The following is a 20,522-nucleotide window of genomic DNA, read 5'->3' on the forward strand; positions in this document are numbered from 1 at the left end:
GAAAAAACATTTATTTATTATTCATATTATTACTATTTTAATTTTTTTTAAAAAATAGAATGTAAATTGCATTTCAAAAAATATACTATATTTTATTTTTTTCAATTTATTTTAGAATATATTAATTAACACATGGAAAAAACAAACAAACAAAGAGATATTTATTGATTATTTTTATTATTTATATTATTCATGAATGTTAATTTACTCAAATTAAAAATAAAATCGGCATATAAACTCTTATGATTTTTTTTCACGAGTCAATTTTTTGAAACATGTCTCTTATCCGACCCGAACCATGAAAAAATATTGTTTTTCATTCCATAAATGACTGGATCGACCTGTATAATAGATATATATCCATGAAACTGTCTCACAGAAGACCTACTCAAAAATTAGATAATCATAAAATTTTGAATAAGAGTGTAAACTTCATCTTCATTTGATTTATTTTAGAATACATTAACATTAATTAATGAAAAAAATCAACCCGCGTTAGATGTAGATTCCATTAATGAATTAACATATATAAAAAAAACCAAAAGACATATATTAATGAATATTATTTAACGATCATAATGACATACCTGTAAATTCACAATTCAATTCAAACTCGTATATTTTTTAAAAATGAAATGGAAATTTTATTATTTTTCTATTTAATGTAAATTTCACTCCAAAAAATGAAGGTTAAATTTTAAAAATGATAGTTAAATTTCATTAATGAATTAATATATGAAAAAAAAGAAAACAAAAGGACATAAATTAACGAATTTAATGATATGTTATTTTTCTTTAATTTTAGATTCCATTAATGGATTAATATATGAGAAACAAAAAAACAAAAGGACATATATTAATAAATATTATTTAATGATGTAGATAAAAGTATTTGTTTTATTCAATATCTCATCTAATATTACAATTGTTTAGATTTCATGAGCATTTTATGATATTCAAGATTAATTTGATGAAATATTGTAGAATTGTATTTGTATTTCACTATTTGGCTAAGTGAATTTATTTTGCGAGCAGTTTTCAATGCTATCATCTTATATCTTATGAATTAGCTGATTAGCCACTTTGACTAAAAAGAGACAAAAACAACATCTTAGCCACATTGGAATATATCGAGATACTATTAGAGAAAATAAAGTGCAACTGGCTCAATATATCAATTTATTAAAAATTCAAAAAATTGATCTATTGTGTCCACAAAACTTTAGAATTGTTCTCATACCATTATAAATAGAATGAGAATTGTGTACACTTTGTTTTTCATGTATTTCTTTTTCTGGATGAAGAATTTTTTCTTTTTGAAAAACGATTTTATTCTTTGAGAAATATTGACATTTTATATGACATCCATACAACATCATAATCAACACAAATGACATATAACAATAGAACTTGTTAACGCCAGGGTAAAAAACTCATCTTATTACAAGAACATTAAATGATCAAATTCAAATGAAGCATATTATTTAATAATATTTATTTAGTAGCATATATAAAATTACAAAAAAAGATAAAATACTAAGTTTACAAAGTAAAATCAAAATAATAATTAATTTGATTGAGTTAAGTACACTGTTAATTATCATATTAAACTAATATGAAAAATGACAATAAACAAAACGGTAAAATAGTAAGTTTACAAATAAAAATCACATATTTATAATAATAAAATAAAATAGATGTTAGTAATATTATCAATTTTTTTAAATGTATACCATTATAATAAATTTATAAATAAAATCAAAATAATAATTAATTTGATTGAGTTAATTATATTATTAATTATCATATTAAACTAATTTATAATAGATAATAGATAATAGATTGTTGATTTAACTAGAAGTATTTTTTAAGCCGCGTAATAGACAATGTATATACGAGTCGTGTTTTCGAGTCCACGCAAGTGACCTGCAAAATCCAAAGCAGGTCCCCGTCTGGGAACGCCGCCCAGTTGGCCGCAACCAAACACGGAAAATACACAATCTCCCAAGCACGAGACTTCGAAACCAGCACGTGGTCACCGGATACTTCTCCCCACGTTTCGCTACCCAAAATCTACTCCAAATCATACACTAAATCCTGCTCACTCCATCACCACTTTTCTTTGTTTCGTTCTCTCTTTCTGGGTTTTCGATCAAAGATAATTTCATCGACCTGTTCATGGCAAAATGATGAACTGATTCATGCTCATCTTCCTGCTATGCACTCATTCTGCTGTGTCACATCGACACCAATCAGCAATCCTAACATGCTCTCTTCCCCGTCCACGCCGCCACCTTTCGATCCGCTGACTAAAAGTTTGCAAAATCCTACTATCTTGAGGGTATCGTCAACGTGTGATTCCGGGATGGATCACAATTCAGGTGGTGCTCCGAATGGCAACGATATACTCCACGCCCACAGCCGTGACGTGAAGATTACCGATATAGTTGGTATTGGGATTTCTGGAGTTTTATACAAATGGGTTAATTATGGAAAAGGGTGGAGGCCTCGTTGGTTTGTTTTGCGGGATGGAGTTTTAAGCTATTATAAGATTCACGGCCCTGATAAAATTGTTGTTGATCAAGATACTGAGAAAGGATTGAAAGTGATTGGCGAAGAATCGATGAAAAGGATATCAAGGCATCATCATCACCATAGGAATGGGACTAGTGGGTCTTCTGCAAAAATCCGGAAGCCAGTTGGGGAAGTTCATTTAAAGGTTTCATCTTTGCAATTGGATTGCTTTAGTTTTTAATAATTGAAAAGGCATTAAACATGTTGCCCAATTGAAGGATTTGTCTGGATATGTTTTGGATATCCCTGAGTAGATTTTTTACGAAATTGGTTTATTTGCATATTTTGGTGAGATTTTATTCTTTCTATTAGGATGCTACTTTAGTTGTTTGAAAAGATTTGGCAGTATTTTGGAGTTGTCTTTCGTTTTCGATTTGAAATCTGGTCGAAGATACACGGCATGTTTTGGAGATTTATTTTTTCCATGAGTTGAAGCTCTGTACATTTTATATTACTCGTCTTCAAGACGTTCTTGACAATCACATGCTTGTTTGTTGCAGAAGTTATCTGACTGTGTTATTTCTCTTGCATTTTATTCAATTTTTAAATGGAGGGATTGTGGTTACGATGAAATTGTTCATGTTCTAGCATTTAAATTGAGTAGTTTCTTTGTAGGTCTCGACTATTCGAGAGAGCCGATCTGATGATAAGAGGTTTTCCATATTCACCGGAACAAAGAGGCTTTTTCTTAGGGCAGAGAGCAGAGAAGATCTAATGGTATGGATGGAAGCATTGCAGGCTGTGAAGGACATGTTTCCGAGAATGTCCAACAGTGAGTTAATGGCTCCTATGGAAGATGTCCCCATCTTGACAGATAAGTTGAGGCAAAGATTGTTGGAAGAAGGCTTGAGTGAAAATACCATTCAAGAGAGTGAGCAGATCATGAGGAACGAGTATGCAGCTCTGCAGAGTCAATTGATAATGCTGAAGCAGAAGCATTGGCTCCTCGTGGACACACTGCGACATTTAGAGGTACATTTCATGTTACATAAAAAACCTCTTACCTGTTGAATTCCAAATTCTTCTTTCGTCCACTCTCCAAAGAATTATCCTTTCAGCTTTCTAGCAAATCGGAGGGTGGAAACTGGCTTGCGCTTGTGAGGTGTTTGTTTCTCTCTCGGCACCATCCCCCTGTATTTTTCAATCGACTGATTGATCCGGAATTTATTATTTTTTTCTGTAATCTTTTGTAGAGATCACTTGATCTGAAATCATTTCATGAACAATTTGTACTCGTTTCTTCATTAGTACAATCCTATCTGAATAATTCTATGGTGAAATTTGATTGATTGCATTTGCTTTCTATGGTGGATGGCCAGGTTGAATTTTTAATCATCTTGAACGGCAATCTTGTTTTGTTGATTTTTTTCAAGTATTTTGTCCGGTTTGGCATGGATGTGGGATTTGGAGATGCTAGTTTTGGACTTTGGTTGTACCTTTTCAGCTTCTTCTTGCGTTGACGCTTTTTGTCTCTGCCTAGATTAATATAGTCTGGTAAAGCATTCCTACTGATATCTTTGTAGAGATTTTTATGAAATTTCATTGAACAGGTGTGTCTTACACGTCAGTGTAAGATATAAGATTCTGTCACCGATTATTTGTCACTTTTATTAAGTGGTGAAAAATGAGAGATGTTCTTGTACTATATTGGATACGTTTCTCCTCGTGTGGATGAGAAAGGAAAGAGCTTCCATGTTGCTATGACATTTAGCTCATGTTTCTTGGCAGGGAATTTGGTCTATAGATTACCACCAATTGCCTTGAGATATTGATATTCGTGTGTGATTTGGATTCTTTTTTTTTTATATCTCATATTCGTGTGTGATTTGGATTCTTTTTTTTAAAAAAAAGAAAAAAGAAAAAGAGTTTGGATTCTGTAATACTATGGTATTTCATGGTGACTAGAAAAGACAGACAAAAATGAATATCTCTGCTATATAATTTATTCTAATATAATGTAAAATTATCTTGGGCAAGTATGAATATCTTTGAGTGCTAATTTCTACTCTTGCTTGAGAACTAGTGATTTTAAACCATAATCGCCACAGGACTAAACCGTGGAAGTTGAATTATTGTTGATCGGGGGATATATGCTTTGTTTCTCGTCATTTTTGAATGGAAGCAAAGCAATGTATTTTTAGTGTCTTATTGTGGATCACGTTTTCTTTAGTGACAAGCCCCTCTACTGCTGCTATGAAAGGGCATTTTTTTTGGGGAAGGAAGTACTTGGCTGATCTTTTTTCTGTTAACGGTTCAGCAATAAATTTTTGGGTATCTTTTCATTGTACAGTTTTATAAACTTTCACAGTGAACTTTCAGCATTTCTGATTGTTTTCAAGAGAGTATTCTTTTGGTAATATGTGAAGAACAGCTAGAGGATAACCTTAAATGATGTGATGTTTCAAGATCAGGCTGCAACAGTTGTTTTTATCAGATACAGTGACATCCTAAATTGCAGTTTGTTCAAAAAAATGCTGGAGTGTTGAAAGATGCAGAGTCCTGCGTTTCTGTAGTAATAAAATGTAGACAGAAAATTAAAATATCCCCTTCTCTTGACATTTTATTGAAGATTAGTACTGATTCTGTTACAAATTCTGCAGATTGTTTAACTATGTTTCAATTCGAGTTTAACCACGCCATACTATTAGTATGTGCATTTTTTGTATGTTGGTGATAGTTTCTCATTAAGATTTATTTGTTATTTTCTTTAGAATATTTTCATCACTTCCCTTTGGTGGTGTGTCGTTTACACATTTTTGGTTATCCTTCAGTTGGGTACTTATAAGCGTTGTAGTTTAGTATCTGTTTTTTGGTGCATGCGCGCGTCTTTTTTTGAGGGAAAGGAAATATGTAAAGCTTGTTTCAAGTCATTCTCGTTTTCGTACAAGTTAAAATCTTCCCATATTTTATTTCAAATAAATAAAATTTGGTACTGGTAGAGTTGTTTGCCTTCTTTTACATGTGGAGTTGTGTACTTGTTTTGTTTAAATGTTGTTTTTGTAATTTGTAGAGAGAAAAGGTGGATTTGGAGAACACAGTTGTTGATGAGAGCCAAAGACAAGTTAAAGAAGTTGGAGCATTTTCTAGGTCAAGGCAAGATAAGTATAGTGGTATGCTTCATAACATTTTATTTCTTTTCTTTTCTTTTTTATTTTTCTTTGCATGGTTGAGTAAACGTTTTAATGATTCGTTCATGTTTAAGCTGTAATAAGGAGGATTCCTCGTCAAATTAATAATCTTTGTATTCTAGTCAATCATGAATTAGTTGTTTACTTTCAATTTTACTTATGTATCGTTTTTTGAAATTTCCAACAGAAAGTGCAAGTGAATCTGAAGACGAAAATGAAATAGTAGATGGAGCAGAAGAAGATACCGATGAAGAAGATAACACATTCTTCGACACCAGAGATTTTCTTTCATCTAGCTCTTTCAAAAGCAGTGGTTCCGACTTTTGGGCATCATCTTTTTCATCTGATGACAATGAACTTCATGCTTTTGAAGCGGAGGATAACATTGATCCTGTCATTAAATCTGCTGGAACCAACTTTCCTTGTATTAGGCGTCGAAAGAAATTGCCAGACCCTATTGAGAAAGAGAAAGGAGTGAGTTTATGGTCAATGATAAAGGACAACATCGGGAAGGACCTTACAAAAGTGTGTCTTCCGGTCTACTTCAACGAGCCTCTCTCTTCTCTACAGAAATGTTTCGAGGATTTGGAATATTCGTATCTTCTTGATCGGGCTTATGAATGGGGAAAGCAGGTAACTTTTGCCAAGACTTCTAGTTTATTGTATTATCATAATAGTACACTGGAACAGTCAAAATTTTTCTCATTGTTTGTTCAGTGTTGTTTTTGTTCTTTTGTGTGTTAATTTTTGATTTGTTGCTTCACAGCTTTAGTAACTGAGTCAAGAAGGTATGTTTCTTCTCCCGTTGTATTGCCATAAAATTTTGGGTCCCATGTTTATACTGAAAAGGCATAGCCATATTTCCTGCATGGTGCTAAACCCAAGATTTTAACCCCAGCTCAGATTGAATCTCACCAGCAAGATTGCAAAATGACCATGAATTTTACTTCTTATCAGCCTCATTAGAAGTTCTTTTAGATTCTCTCAATATGCTTTTGCGGACATCAAGCAGTCTATTTATTCCCCACGATACGGAATAATTCTTTTGGAATGATTATGAATTGGGATTTATAAATTATTCTGTGAAAAAAATCCAACTTTAGATAATTTATTTGAAGCTTTATATCAGAAAGTACAAAGCTGGGGCTTTATTCCACCTCGTTTGTTCAATTTGACTTTGCCATCACATGATCCATCTGGTCCTTGGTTCTTGTCACTCAACATGCTGCTGCATGGCGCTAACAAAAGTTCTTAGTAATACTGAAATGGAATTTGAGTTTTTAGCAAATTTATTATTTTCAATCGTTGTCTTTATTGTCATTGCCACAAAGTTTATCATCTCCATCAAATATTGCTGCTTACATTCATGTGAAACTCGTTGTATTCCTTGTGCAGAGTAGGAAATTGAGCTTAAAAATATGTGCCTCGCGTGTCATAGTTTTTCATTCTTTAGAATCTTATCTTTGATCTGTAGTATTTCTTGGCAGGGCAACAGTGTTATGAGGATTCTAAATGTTGCTGCATTTGCTGTGTCTGGATATGCTTCTACAGATGGAAGAAATTGCAAACCATTTAATCCATTGTTGGGGGAGACTTATGAGGCTGATTATCCAGATAAAGGCCTCCGATTTTTCTCAGAAAAGGTAGCCATTTATGACCTGGACCAAACTTTTGGTCTTTCCTAGTCGTGTTAACTAATATAAATTAACTTTTGATGACTACCTGAGTGTAAATACTCTGCAATTTTGTTGCTAGAATGGCTTAAATATAATATTAAACGCAGAAAATGGAAAAAGAAAGACGTCAAATATATTTGTTCAGACTTCTTGTAGTAGATGCTCCATTTCCTTAAGTTTGTAGATGTTTGTGATAATTAAACAATGGGCTGACCATTTTTTTCGATCAGGTGAGTCACCATCCAATGATTGTAGCTTGCCATTGCGAGGGTACAGGGTGGAGGTTTCATGGTGATAGCAATCTGAAAAGCAAATTTTGGGGTCGGTCCATTCAGCTTGATCCACATGGTATTCTAACTTTAGAATTTGATGATGGAGAAGTTTTCCAGTGGAGTAAGGTACTTTTTTGTTGGATGATTGTTGCTCTTTTTTTGGGTTCATTTCATCGAGTAACGTAAGCAGCCTTCTATTGGTAGGTAACAACATCTATATACAATCTCATTTTGGGGAAATTATATTGCGATCACTATGGTACGATGTGGATACAAGGAAATCGTAATCACTCCTGTAAATTGAAATTCAAGGAGCAGTCTATTATAGACAGAAATCCTCATCAGGTACTCCTCCTTTTGGTGTGATGTCATTTAGACCTTTAAGAAGGTGGATTCTATCCAGCTTTTTAAGTAAACAGACTTAAGTGGCGCCATCTCTTCTGAAATTTTATGAAGCAGTATTCAATACAAGAAGAGAATAATATAAACCTATTTGACAAGGATCTTCTAATACAGTTGTGGTGTAACTTGGAGTTCTATCTGCAGTACTATTCTAGCCAAAAAAAATTTGGAATTTATTAAATATACTCCAAATTAAGCGAATTTAGGAGTACTAAATGTGACACGTTTTTGCATCACAAAATCGAAGGATTTGTAGTTGCATACGATTTCATATAAATCTATGATCATAGCTTGTGTTGGATGTAGTCATGTAGATACCGAAACTACTCATATTTTGCAGGTACAAGGAATAGTCCAAGAAAAGAGTGGGAAGACGGTGGCATCCGTGTTTGGTAAATGGGACGAAATTTTGCACTATGTGAATGGAGATTGCACATCAAAAGGGAAAAGCCAGGAACCTCTCTCAGAAGCCCATTTGCTTTGGAAACGAAGCAAGCCCCCCAAGTTCCCCACACGTTATAACTTGACACGCTTTGCCATCACACTGAATGAACTAACACCAGGGCTGAAGGTTATTTGTCAAAATTCCTCATGTTTTTTCCACGGGTTAAGCAGAAACTGGAATTTTTATCTATTGTATATCTCATACGCAATAAGAAGAACTGGAATTTTTATCTGTTGCAGGAAAAGCTCCCTCCAACGGACTCAAGACTGAGACCTGATCAAAGATGCTTGGAAAACGGGGAGTATGAAATGGCAAATGCTGAAAAGTTGCGTCTAGAGCAACGGCAACGACAGGTAGTTGACATGAACTCTTTTGTTGAAGAAATTCAATGTTTTATGGGCTTCTTCCATATTATCCGGCCCTCTGTCACTTCTCCCAAAGTACCAAACAATAATTCTCCCGCAGTAACTCAAATAACATACTATACACTAACAGTCAGGTTGAGGCTTCATTAACACTGACAAATTTGTGGAAACCAGGCTCGGAAAATGCAAGAGAGGGGTTGGAAAGCTCGGTGGTTTGCGAAAGATAAAGAATCTGATACATATCGTTACATTGGCGGGTATTGGGAAGCAAAGGAACAAGGCAACTGGGAATCTTGCCCTGATATTTTTGGCCAAATCCCAGCCGATCAAAGTTTAGACTTGGAGTAAGAAATTTTTTTGTCTTGATATCCATTCCCTCTTATTTGTATTCACTAGAGATATTGGAAAACAGCCGACGATTCTTTCAACCATGTTCATGACTGTACAGTGCTTCGATGAAGCATCAAAATTTGTTTCAATAATAATAATAATAAAATTCGTTATTTTTATTCCATTTGTCGTGGTTTTTGGCTTGAGAACAAATTAAGTTGATTCAGTGTACGATGATATAGGCCAGTAAAACCCACCTCACGTAGAAATCATAACAGTCGAGCCTTGAATATTTATTTATCCATGAAGTTGTCGACTTTGGCTAGATTTATTTCCAGTACTCGATCGTTTTACACAGCATGGAAACTAATTTCAGCTTTATCTTTTCAATTAAACAAAAACCAAATAACAATAACAATGTGACGACTTAAATGTCCTGCAATTCATTTTTCAGAATTGATTGGAATTATACATATATATATATACATAGTCACTTTTTCACGAGTTTTCCTTCTCTATCGCCGGGAGCTCTCATGCATGCATGGTGCCACGAATTTATTTTTGGTGAGAGGGAGGGATGTAATACAAAGCCGTGTATTCTATTCAATGAAAAAGGTCGGCAAACTTGATTGATATGAGACCAAAATGGAATATATACGATCGATTAAACNGAAACAGTGGATATCCGTTTAAGGATCCCAATAGAGGGGAACAATCTCCAACCATTTCTCCACTAATTTGCTGTTTAATTTAAACTTTTTTAATACATTCTTTTTATGTGACAGAACAATTAAAGCCTTTATGATTTCTACATCCTCCTTTGAAAGATCAAGCGATGGAGCAAATGTCATGATTTTTTCTAAACTGGAGGAAAGAGATATCCCAGGTTTCGGCCATGATGTTCGAAACATTGTACCAGTTTGGATCTGTATTAAAAAGCTTAAATTAAGAGCTTGTATCATATACGAAAGAGGAGATGCTAGACTTATTGTAAAAATATAATTATTTTCAAGGCCTGGGCAATTAAAACTACATTTGCTAGCCTATAGATTAGAAATTTTTCAGCGTTTTTTTTAATATATGAACAAATTCCATCGAAACACTTCCTTTAATGGAAATACGACTTTAAATGATGATAAAAGTGCAAAATGAATTATTACTAAAAATATCGTTAATAAAGCTAAATTGAAACATAATGATGATACAAAATGATATATATCACCATCTTTCCAGTATAAATTTACCCGACAATGATTTAATCCGAGAAGAACTGGATCCAATCTAGTACGAACTCTCCTACAAACCGTCATTTCTGGGCAGAAAGAACAGCCATTTCGTCAAAAGATGTCGATGCGGCCTATTTCTAACCACTACAAGGCTAGCTAAGCAATTCAATTGATGGTCTATCAAGAAAATTGTGACTATTTACTCCAGTTGAACGTAACACAACTGTTAGTTACTCCGTCCTCTGGCGTTTTGATTGAGATTGTTCCATCCAATCGATGCATTCCTTTGAAGATCCCGAGGGGTGAGCGAGCTGCCACTCCAGCTGCTTTTGTTGCTGTAGTGAAAGATAACAAAACCCAATATGTTGGTTGAGATATTAAGAGTGGTGTCATGCTATTTGATACTAGGCGAGCGAGTAGAGAGACATACCCATTCTTTAACCACTGGCCCTCCAGATTTAAGCTGTAAGATGCTCATGATATCCTTACCGTTTACTAGCGGTTTAAGTTCCCAGACTTTCTCTAGACCTGAGCAGCACGAAGATTGGAATTCATATTTCAAAGGTTGCGGGCATAGACCCATTATACACGCAATGAAGGATGACTTTGATACCTAGTTCCATAATTGCATTCTCAATCCTGTTAAATAGTTCTCTTCTGTCTGTCAATTCGGCAACCATGCTGGATGAATTTCCACTCAAACCTATATCTGTAGGATACAAGAGGATTGAAAGAACCAGCGCAGATCGCCAAAACTCTTTAATTTCTCGAAGCAGCAGCCCTAAGAATGCGAATATAATAGTTAAATTGGCAGAGTCAAAAGTCAACTTGTTGGCAAGAACACCTCTTCTTTGAGAGAGAGGCATAGGTTGTAATTTTTTTAAAAAATACGTGCATAGTTGGTTGTACAAATGTGTGGTTAAAACTTAAGTATTCGGGTAGGTTCCATTTTACAAAGTACCACATGGTTAATTAAATACATGCACGGCCAAGATATTGAAGCTCATTTTTCACCTCCAAAACCTTGACATGCACATGAAAAGCATCTAAAGTTCAATGTGAGATCGTGGTTGCCTAGCTACAACCAGTTTCCTGATTCATCAGCGACTACATAAATTCACTTCTTCGGAGTAACAAATCAGTGAGGTAACTATGTAAGGTCGAAGTGTCGAAGTTGGATTGGGTGCGGGAAGTCAGATCATTTTACCTGCTAATACTCTAAGTTTTGCCATGATTGGGACGTCAATAATTTCTTTTTTCCATTCAACTTCAAGAATTTGTAAATTTTTGTCTGACTGGATCAAAGGAATCAAAGATAAGAACTTTTCCACCGCTAGGTGTAAGTTTATCACCTGCAGCATGATGTTAGTGATATATTAGTCAGGGGTCATTAAAAATAAACGCAAAAAAATGTTTGCAAAAGAGACTAGAATATGAAAACTAGAGGGTTACAATGAAGCATACTGTTTCTGCATCGCTAGACTTCAACTTAAGAGAAGTTCCAAAAATGTATCTTGCAATTGGAACCTGTCAAAAAACATGCTTTTTTAATTAGCTAACGCTTCATATATTTATTTTGAAATGCCATCTCTAAAGAAATAATTTGGTCATCAAAGCAGCAAAAGAATTGAATACGAGCGAACATCACAATGAAGCATCTGGAGCATATCATTTGGTAAATTATTAAATAAACAGGTCAATCAACCCATAAAAACAGAAGAACAGAGGAATGGAATGGCGAAACTATATAAAAAAAAGGGTCTATCCACCCATAAAAAAGTGGGTATCTGAGTGAAATGGAGCCTATCATTTGTTAAACTAATGCGATTACATGCAATTATTGGTGAATAAAAGAAAATGTTGGAGATAAAAGTTTAAATCTGAGAGATAAATGAATTGTGCCATCAATCAGATGCATAAACTTATCCCATCTCGGTGACGTACACCCAAAATAAGTTCAATCACACAAATTCGCCAAAAAACCGTATTAGATAAAGTTGGAAACTTATTTTACCTGTTTACCTTTCTTGTCTCGATAAACAGTCTTCCTCAATGGAAGAAGCAGAGCAGCATATAAGGAGAGCCTCAACTGATCAATCTAAAACCAAAAACAGACATTGTGGAAATATTATAATTTATCTCCATACAGATATAGAGTACATTTAGTATAAATTGATAGCTAGGCATTTGAAACTTTACAAAAACCATTACAAGCTTTGCCAATCAAATTTATGCCCACTCGCAATTCCTCGCAAGCAACTTACCAAATAGTGTGTTTCTTTTCCCACATCGTAGAAATAACAACAATGTAAATCAAATATTAATGATTCAAGACTCACAGTGATCGAGGAGCAGCCTATTAACTGCAAGAACCTCCACGAGGCATCCATGTAAGCAACACAAAGCCTGGTGAAATAAAATAAATTTTACCAAGTACAAAGGTGAGATTGGGAGTAACACACCATAAGAAGCAACTCAGCAAAAAACACAAGAATATCACAAGAAAATATGACACACACACATACACCAACTATGAACACCACCATGCCTGCGTAACACAAGGGATACATAGAAATAAAACAAGACCTTCCATAAAGAAATTGATTTTCAAATTTGCACATGTCTAGATAGCACTGAGAGTCTGTGTGTGTGTGTGTGTGTGAGAGAGAGAGATTACAGCTTGAATCTATTATTGATAGCACCGATACAAGGGTGCAGAGCCCAATTGGACATCCAAATAAGAAAATCATTTCAAACTCAATTGGCGGTGCAAAAAACAAAACAAAACAAAATCCTACAACTTGCTTCCAACAAAGAAAATTCAATCAGATAAGGACTGATCCAACTATACAGAAAGTTAAAAAAACCTTTCACATCCATCCAGTGTTTGAGGTTCAATCTCAGGAGGAAGACTGAATACAGACCAAAATAACTGCAGCTCAGAAATGTAGCTCATTGCATCCACAGGTCGATTGCCAGATATCATGAGATCAATCTACAAGATTGAATGCTTGAAATCAACACATGACTTTGACTTAGGAGTAAGGTCAAGATACTGAAAACTTAGCCCCGCTACAAAGCATTATTAAAAACAGTAAAAGCACACCTCGTGACCGACACGCTCTCTGCTAATTTTACCAATGATAGCAGCTTTTACTTCATCATCCATAGCAGCTATCTTCAGTTCTTCATCTAGAACAAATCCAAACCTTGCACCTGAAATTCACTCAGAACAGGTTCTCTCTAACAGAATTCTGTAATTTCTTTCTTATGGAATGCTTGAATCTACTCCACTAAAAACAGAACATGGAAACAGAAGTTTTCAGTGAACTACCAAACCGAATTGCTCGAAGAACTCGAAGAGGGTCATCCAAAAATGTCTCCTTCGGAGCAGATGGGGTCACTATTTTTCCTGATTTCAAGTCTGGAATGCCTGTAACAAAAAGAGTAATAAGTAAGTTTGAAACAAAAGGAGAGCATATGACATAATACGACAATTGAAACATAAATATGTGAGACCTCTTCCTGTTAAGTCTTCGACTGAGTTCGTGTTAATGTTGTAGAACATGCTGTTAAAGAGCAAGTTTATCAATAATCTACTTTAAAGCACTTCAATCATTTTAAACTGAAACAAGATAGATAGCTCTCCTCCCATAACATCACATATGGTCATATACACAAGTGTTCATACATCTATATTTGTGTCATATGCCCCCCCATCTGTGCGAATTACAACTCTGAGTTCTCACAAAAATATGAATATAAAAAAACTACCTGTTGATGGTCAAATCCCTCCTATAAGCATCCTGTTGAGCAGTGCCAAACTCCTGCAAAAACATAGTTATTAACAAATTTAAAAAACTAGAATTTTGAAGTTCACCAAATAAGGGCTTGCCGATTGCAGCTGTTGATGGTTGCAAAATGGTGTCTACAATTCTCTATATACTTAGCGCTCCTCTAACCAAAACATGGCCAGTAAAAACACTCCGGGACTCAGATATTTAGCCCATTCATATCAGTGCCCAAATTTGAGTATAGGTTCCTACTTCTAAGTGTGGTTCATTTGTTGAGCTCATTTCCCTAATTTAACACTAGATTCATTCAATAAACTGAGTGGAAGATCATTTAATGCACTAACCATTGTTGGAATACGGCTAATGTTGGTGTATTCTTCAGATCTTAAGTTGACAAAATCAATCCACACATCAAAGAGGTGCATCCTCGCTGTTTCCAAATGTTTTGACTGATCCGGATTGCTGGAAGAGAGGCATAATTAGCAAATATCTATGCTCTCTGTTCAAGGAATGCTGTTTACAGACTAAAAGATTTAGACAAGATCATCAATTAAAAGAAAGGTAAAATCACAGAAAGTACCTCTGAATCAAGCCAACTCCTTTTGTTTCTTCCCCAGTAGCAGATAAATACTCGTTTACTTTGTCACAAAACTCCTTTCCCACCATATTCTCAAGAGCGATGTCTATATCGTAACACTCTTTTCCTAAAAGCTACAGTAAGAAGAATGAGACCGATTAGTATGGATACTTGATAGATATACATCAGAGACTTCTATATGTTCAAAAGAAAGTGTATGCGCATCAATAAATGAATAAAAGAAATGCAAATACCATATTCGACATGGTTTACCATCAAGTTTTGACTGTATCCGATGTGGTTAATGATCATATCTCGATCGTCATTCTATAACATGAGAGCTAGTTTTTAATTTTTGACCAGGAATTAGCTTTATTTAAAAAAGTTGATCTAAAAATAAAATATATAAAACATGAAAATTCCTAAATGATATGACAAGCGTTATATTTTAATATATTGATAAAGAGACATATATTATACATTGCAAATCCATGCAATATTTAATATTTTTGGGTTGAACTAGGTCAGATGATAAATAATAAAATAATTATTTATAATTTATGAAGTTAAATAATTTGATTTTATCGGGAAAAAAATGAAATGGTAATAATCAATTAATTATTCAGTGTAAGCAAGGGGATGTGATATTATCATGTGATCATGAAGTCAAAGGACTGTTTACCTTTCTCATTTTTTGATTTTTTTAACAAAAATTAAAATATTACTTAAAAAGTACTCTTACAATTTGGTTTCATTTCCCCAAATATATGTTTAATTTGACAAAATCAAAACCAACCATTATTTTTCCAAAAATATAATTTCAACATCATTACCATCGACACAATCACAACCAAATACATATGTGGTTCAAGGTTATTATAACATACTAATGTCTTCATGATTAATCAGATCATCGATTTTAAATATAATTTATAATATTATCACAAAAGATCTTATTGAGTAGACAACATTTAACACAAAAGTTGTCGTCAAACGAGAGAGACAAATGTATATTTTCTATCCACTAAAATATTTAAATTGTTACCTACATCAGAAAAGATTTTACCAAGATATTGCCACAATGTTGTTTTATATATACGACTAAAGTCAAATGACATTTCACATTGTGAAATGCCATTTACCACTCATTCTTTTCCCCAAAAAAATTAATCATCTCAAGGAAAAATTACACGATATTTTAAGTACCATAATTTATGGAACAAAAAATTTCACTTTTCACAATTCCCTTATATGATATAAAACTTGATTTTTGCACAAGCTCTCCCTGCAGAAGCTATCCCTCGACTGCACAGATGGATATGCAAATACCTCACGAAGTTACAGTAAGGCGGGGTTTATCAACTGCATTGGTGTTGAAGCTTTTGAAAGACATGAAAATTAAGAAGATTTGAAGGAAAACAGGGTAATTTGTGAGGTAAAAACACTCTTGCAGATATACTGTGATAATTCATTATACCTCCGAGTAGGGATACTTTAACATTCATAAACCAGTGTTCTAAAACTCAAGCTAAGCGGTAGCCTAGGCACCTCCTAGGTGCTAGGCATTGCCCGACTGCACCGAAAAGTGCTAGGTGGCTAGCCTAGGCAGGCCTAGGAGTTAATAATTTTTCTAGGAATGTTTTTTGGGCTTTTAATTTTTGAAAGTTCAATTAAACCAGAACATGAGATAAGAAAGAATTATAAGTTTTTGCTTTTAAGAAAGAATTATAAGTTTTTGCTTTAAATATTTTGGGATTGAAAGCCCAATTAAACCCACGATTTGTTAGCTTGCGTTTGCCCCCGCACATCACTCTCATCTTCTTTGTCTGCTTACTTCTGCACACATAATAAAATCGAACCAGGCCCTAAAGGTAATTTTTTACTTTATTTTGATTTATCTTGCAATGTCTATTATCTTGACCCGCCTTAAGCAGAAGTAAGAGGAATGAACCAGGTGTCGATTGGATTTTAACAAAGAGTGGGCTGAAATTTATTCTAAGAATAGTTACAAGTATCTTGATATCGTGGAATCCGTCTAATGGCGTTCCTAGTCCCGGCCTATGCTCTAGGCACCCGACTAGTGCCTAGCGAATTTTAGAATCTTGGCATACACACTTCCTAATTCCGGGCCAGACAGTAACAAATCACAAAAATTCAACCAAGCAAATGATAAGAATTGGTTGGATATCTATCACCCAGTAATCACATAACCTTATATGTTCTTACTTGTATAAACACGTGTAAAAGGCAACCCCATATGGTATTTGAATCGTTCTTGTCATTGTTGTTTCGCTTGTCATATCAAGTGTCGCGCGATGTAGCCCAAAATTCACCAAACAAAAACCCAATTCCTCTGCCTACCGAATACAGTGTTTTCTTTAATAAATATCTAAATCATTCATAAAATGACTCAAGAATCGCCTGGTATACCATAATAAAGAAGATCAGATATTTCCAAAAGTTTTACCACCACGAGAAATGTACTAAATAACTCATTCATAAAATATCCAAACCATTCATAAAAAATCTCAAGAAAAACCGCCTCGTAATCAATAATAAAGATCAAATCTTTCCAAAACTTTTAGCACCACAAGCAATTTACTAAGAAGGGAAGCACAAAAAATAAGTATGGAAGGACACAGGAATAAAAGGGTCCTAACCTTATCACGAACCCAGCCTCCAGCAACCCGAAGCTCAGTATTAAGATTAAAGTGGCGGCAAACTTGAAGTAGAAAGTCGAATATTTGATTCTCCTTGTCCGTCAGAATAATTGGGTCATTTACATGAACGGACGGTGGCAAAGAACCCATGGTCGCCGTCGCGGGGACTTTTGCACCAGCACCCATGCAGAATCTTCGATAAAAATAATGATTACAAGGACCTAGAAATCGGCAGCAGTTGAAATTAGCGCTTGCGATAATAGCGATACGGCGGCAGAAAGCAAGAGAGGGGAAATTCAAAGGGTTTGAGCAGAAGACGAGGGGTTTACGGGCGGGGAAAGATGTTGTGAAGAGGCGGGGATTTAGCAATTTCATTGAATTTCCTGATGATTACATGATAGGGCTATTATTACATTATATTTTATCTACACGGGCTTTTAATTAATTAGCGCAAAACTATAATTATAAATTCACTTAAACATTTTATTGGCATTTATTTGTTTTTCTTAAAATAATATTTGTTTTAAAAAATTTCAAACGATATTATGAACATAAGATAAATGATTATTTTTAAAATTATATTTTAAACAATTAAATATCTTTGAATTTATTTAAATTATGTTTTATATTTAATAATTTTTATCTTAAATACATTATGTGTGCTCATGTGCTAGCATGCCTAATATATATATATATATATAAACATTAGAAATCTATATCAAGTAAATGACATGAGAATTAATTTTAAGAATAAACAATAAATTGTCGAGGAACCGAGGTTACTAGCCCGGTTTCTTCGATTAAATTGGGATAACCTTAATTATATTATTTTTGTATATATAAATTAAGTTTTGAATGAAATAGATACAATTAGTTTGATACGTGGATTTGAAATCAAATCTACTCATATTGCACATTGGTGACAAAGATTTTAAATCTATTAATTTTGATTATAGTTTTATTATTTATAACAAATTGGTCAAATCTTAAATATACGTATTATTTATTTGCACATTATTAGAACTACAATATAAAATAAATTTCAAATCACATCTTTATCTTGTAAAATTGAAATTGATCTTAATTAACGTGAAATATTATATAAACATGTAAAAGATGAATTTGAAGTTTATGATATTATTTCTCAGTAAAAAAACAAAAATACATTTGAAATCCGTCAATTTAAATACAATCTTAAATCTTTTCATCCAAATACAGCATTAATTAATTTGTGGTATGGTTGTTCTGTTCACCATCACGAAGGAAGAAGTTGGTAGTGTAGTGACCCAAGTACCGTTTTACCTGATTAAAATATTAAAACATGATTAAAGAGTTATTAATTAAACAAATCAAAATATTAAACAGTCTGGAACCAAGAAATTACATTTCGGACCTTCCGAAAAGATCGGATCCACCGAAGTTGAGTTCATAAGCATCGAACTATTCGGACACCAATATAATAGAACAACTGTTGGATCTCTCTCCAACCAAAATAAGTTTTTACTATGCACGAACCAATCTAGCTATCACGTAGTAAAAATAAAAATGAACAGTGGTACCAGGGTGAGCCAATTCTCCCAACGCTCAGGGGCAAGGGAATCACAGATCAAAGGCGGAGGGACGAAGCATCCAAAGCATAACTGCACTATCACACGATCTTTGCCGAGAGATAGGAGCATTGGGTGGAACCAGCGAACTACACTTGCTTCTGGCTAAATTTGTGGGACAGATGGCTCGTGGAACCTGCTGTCCACCCTTCTTTCTCTGCTTTGAGAATCGTGTGAACGGAGAGTGGACAAAAGAGAATGAGGGTCTTTCAACCAGATCCACCTTAAAACCGTACGTACGGGTCTCCCAGCATGCTGCTCACGTCATTTGAGGTGGAAAATTGGACCTTATGTTGGTCGCATGGCTTTAACCGCAAAACACATAGGCATCCGGGGAAATTTTAAGCATTTATTTATGTTATGTAGTTATGATTAATTTGACATCTATCATGAATAAATCCATAAAGATCTCTTTTATTTTACTTAGACAAAAACTTGTATGAGACGGTCTCACGGGTCGTATTTTGTGAGACGGATCTTTATTTAAGTCATCCATGAAAAATTATTATTTTTTATGCTAAGAGCATCACTTTTTATTGTGAATATTAGTATGGTTGATCCGTCTCACAGATTATGATCCATGAGATGGTCTCACATGAGACTCAATCTTTTACTTGTGTGTTTTTGAAATCTTCTAAAATATGAAGCATTAAAAGTAATTAAATGTCCTATATTAAATAAAGAGGTATCTCACAACAGATATTAGGACAATTTGACTTAACTCATATAGATTTTTGTCCACATAGTGACTGTTAATATTTTAAAAAAAATTGAGACTACGGAGGCCATCTTTACCAACAAAAAAAATGTTTTTTTTCCCCAAAAGTGAAGAGTGGAAGAAAAGTTATGCCTATTTATAGAATACAAGTACTGGAATTTAGAAGAAGTCAGATGTATTTTTTTTTATAAAAAATAAAATAAAAAATCAGTGAAAATCATTTAAAAATTTATCGTATTTTTATATTCTTATGACTTTAATTTCACCCAAAGAAGATAGGAGACGATGTTAATTCTTTAGGGATTAAAAACATTTATAAAAATAATGCATGATCGCCCACCATATATATAACTCCAATTTTAAACTTATTTTTTATGTAATTAATTGTTAGAATTAGTAAGTATATGTGTTTGAATAATTATTTAAAATTATTGATGTGACGTAATGAATATATTAAATCTTAAATAAATTATTTTATTGATCTAATATATGGGTTTCTTGTAGATTTAAGGACCACGGTGATAATTTGTATGCCACATGTTACCTAGGCGTGGGTGGCTTTGTCTTCGTGGCCAGAGATGCAAATGGATTAAATCGAGCAAATTTTTTTAGCCAGATGTACTATTTTGGTTTGAGTTTGAATTTGTATTTGATTGGTTTGTTTCAAACCAATTGTTTCCATCAAGCAATGATTCAAATTTGGCTTCGGACTTGTGAACTTGCTTAATTTTATGTTAAATTATGTAAA

At 33.9% G+C, this 20,522-nt stretch overlaps 2 protein-coding genes and 1 long non-coding RNA gene across 4 annotated transcripts; 2 read left to right on the forward strand and 1 right to left on the reverse strand.

Moving 5' to 3' along the window:
* The first annotated feature begins 1,911 nt into the window (after nt 1-1,911).
* On the forward strand, nt 1,912-9,374 carry LOC140970384 (oxysterol-binding protein-related protein 1C-like). The gene is made up of 10 exons (XM_073432067.1): nt 1,912-2,719; nt 3,190-3,546; nt 5,585-5,684; nt 5,890-6,335; nt 7,190-7,345; nt 7,609-7,776; nt 7,855-7,995; nt 8,393-8,623; nt 8,737-8,850; nt 9,037-9,374. Exons 1-10 carry the CDS (start codon nt 2,219-2,221, stop codon nt 9,208-9,210), a joined length of 2,388 nt encoding a protein of 795 aa, XP_073288168.1. The 5' UTR covers nt 1,912-2,218; the 3' UTR covers nt 9,211-9,374.
* Nucleotides 9,375-10,330: 956 nt separating this feature from the next.
* LOC140970422 (tRNA nucleotidyltransferase cca2-like) lies at nt 10,331-17,838 on the reverse strand. Of its 2 annotated transcripts, none has more exons than XM_073432182.1 (15): nt 17,450-17,838; nt 14,793-14,923; nt 14,557-14,674; nt 14,193-14,245; nt 13,938-13,987; nt 13,753-13,851; nt 13,525-13,634; nt 13,286-13,413; nt 12,758-12,824; nt 12,433-12,516; nt 11,883-11,945; nt 11,626-11,770; nt 11,032-11,199; nt 10,849-10,946; nt 10,331-10,753 (listed from the first exon to the last, which is right to left on the reverse strand). In XM_073432182.1, the coding sequence occupies exons 1-15, from the start codon at nt 17,822-17,824 to the stop codon at nt 10,649-10,651; spliced, it is 1,794 nt and encodes a 597-aa protein (XP_073288283.1). In that variant the 5' UTR covers nt 17,825-17,838; the 3' UTR covers nt 10,331-10,648. The 2 variants fall into 2 exon arrangements, with proteins under 2 accessions (XP_073288283.1, XP_073288282.1); XM_073432181.1 differs by having other exon boundaries at nt 11,871-11,945.
* LOC140970423 (uncharacterized) lies at nt 12,811-13,268 on the forward strand. The gene is made up of 2 exons (XR_012174132.1): nt 12,811-13,069; nt 13,161-13,268. It is a non-coding gene; the product is annotated as an uncharacterized lncRNA (long non-coding RNA).
* Nucleotides 17,839-20,522: the final 2,684 nt, after the last annotated feature.

This window comes from Primulina huaijiensis, unplaced genomic scaffold, assembly GCF_012295235.1.
Source record: "Primulina huaijiensis isolate GDHJ02 unplaced genomic scaffold, ASM1229523v2 scaffold5913, whole genome shotgun sequence".
Lineage (NCBI taxonomy): Eukaryota > Viridiplantae > Streptophyta > Magnoliopsida > Lamiales > Gesneriaceae > Primulina > Primulina huaijiensis.

What these genes read in the sequence shown, in the direction of transcription:
- LOC140970384 (XM_073432067.1), top strand. Translation starts at nt 2,219, where the DNA reads ATGCACTCATTCTGCTGTGTCACATCGACACCAATCAGCAATCCTAAC. An exon ending in AAGGCAAGATAAGTATAGTG is followed by an intron (nt 5,685 to 5,889) that starts GTATGCTTCATA and finishes AATTTCCAACAG; the next exon opens with AAAGTGCAAGTGAATCTGAA. An exon ending in AACTAACACCAGGGCTGAAG is followed by an intron (nt 8,624 to 8,736) that starts GTTATTTGTCAA and finishes TATCTGTTGCAG; the next exon opens with GAAAAGCTCCCTCCAACGGA.
- LOC140970422 (XM_073432181.1), bottom strand. Translation starts at nt 17,824, where the DNA reads ATGAAATTGCTAAATCCCCGCCTCTTCACAACATCTTTCCCCGCCCGT. An exon ending in TTAGCCGTATTCCAACAATG is followed by an intron (nt 14,246 to 14,556) that starts GTTAGTGCATTA and finishes ATGTTTTTGCAG; the next exon opens with GAGTTTGGCACTGCTCAACA. An exon ending in GAGAGCGTGTCGGTCACGAG is followed by an intron (nt 13,414 to 13,524) that starts GTGTGCTTTTAC and finishes TCAATCTTGTAG; the next exon opens with ATTGATCTCATGATATCTGG.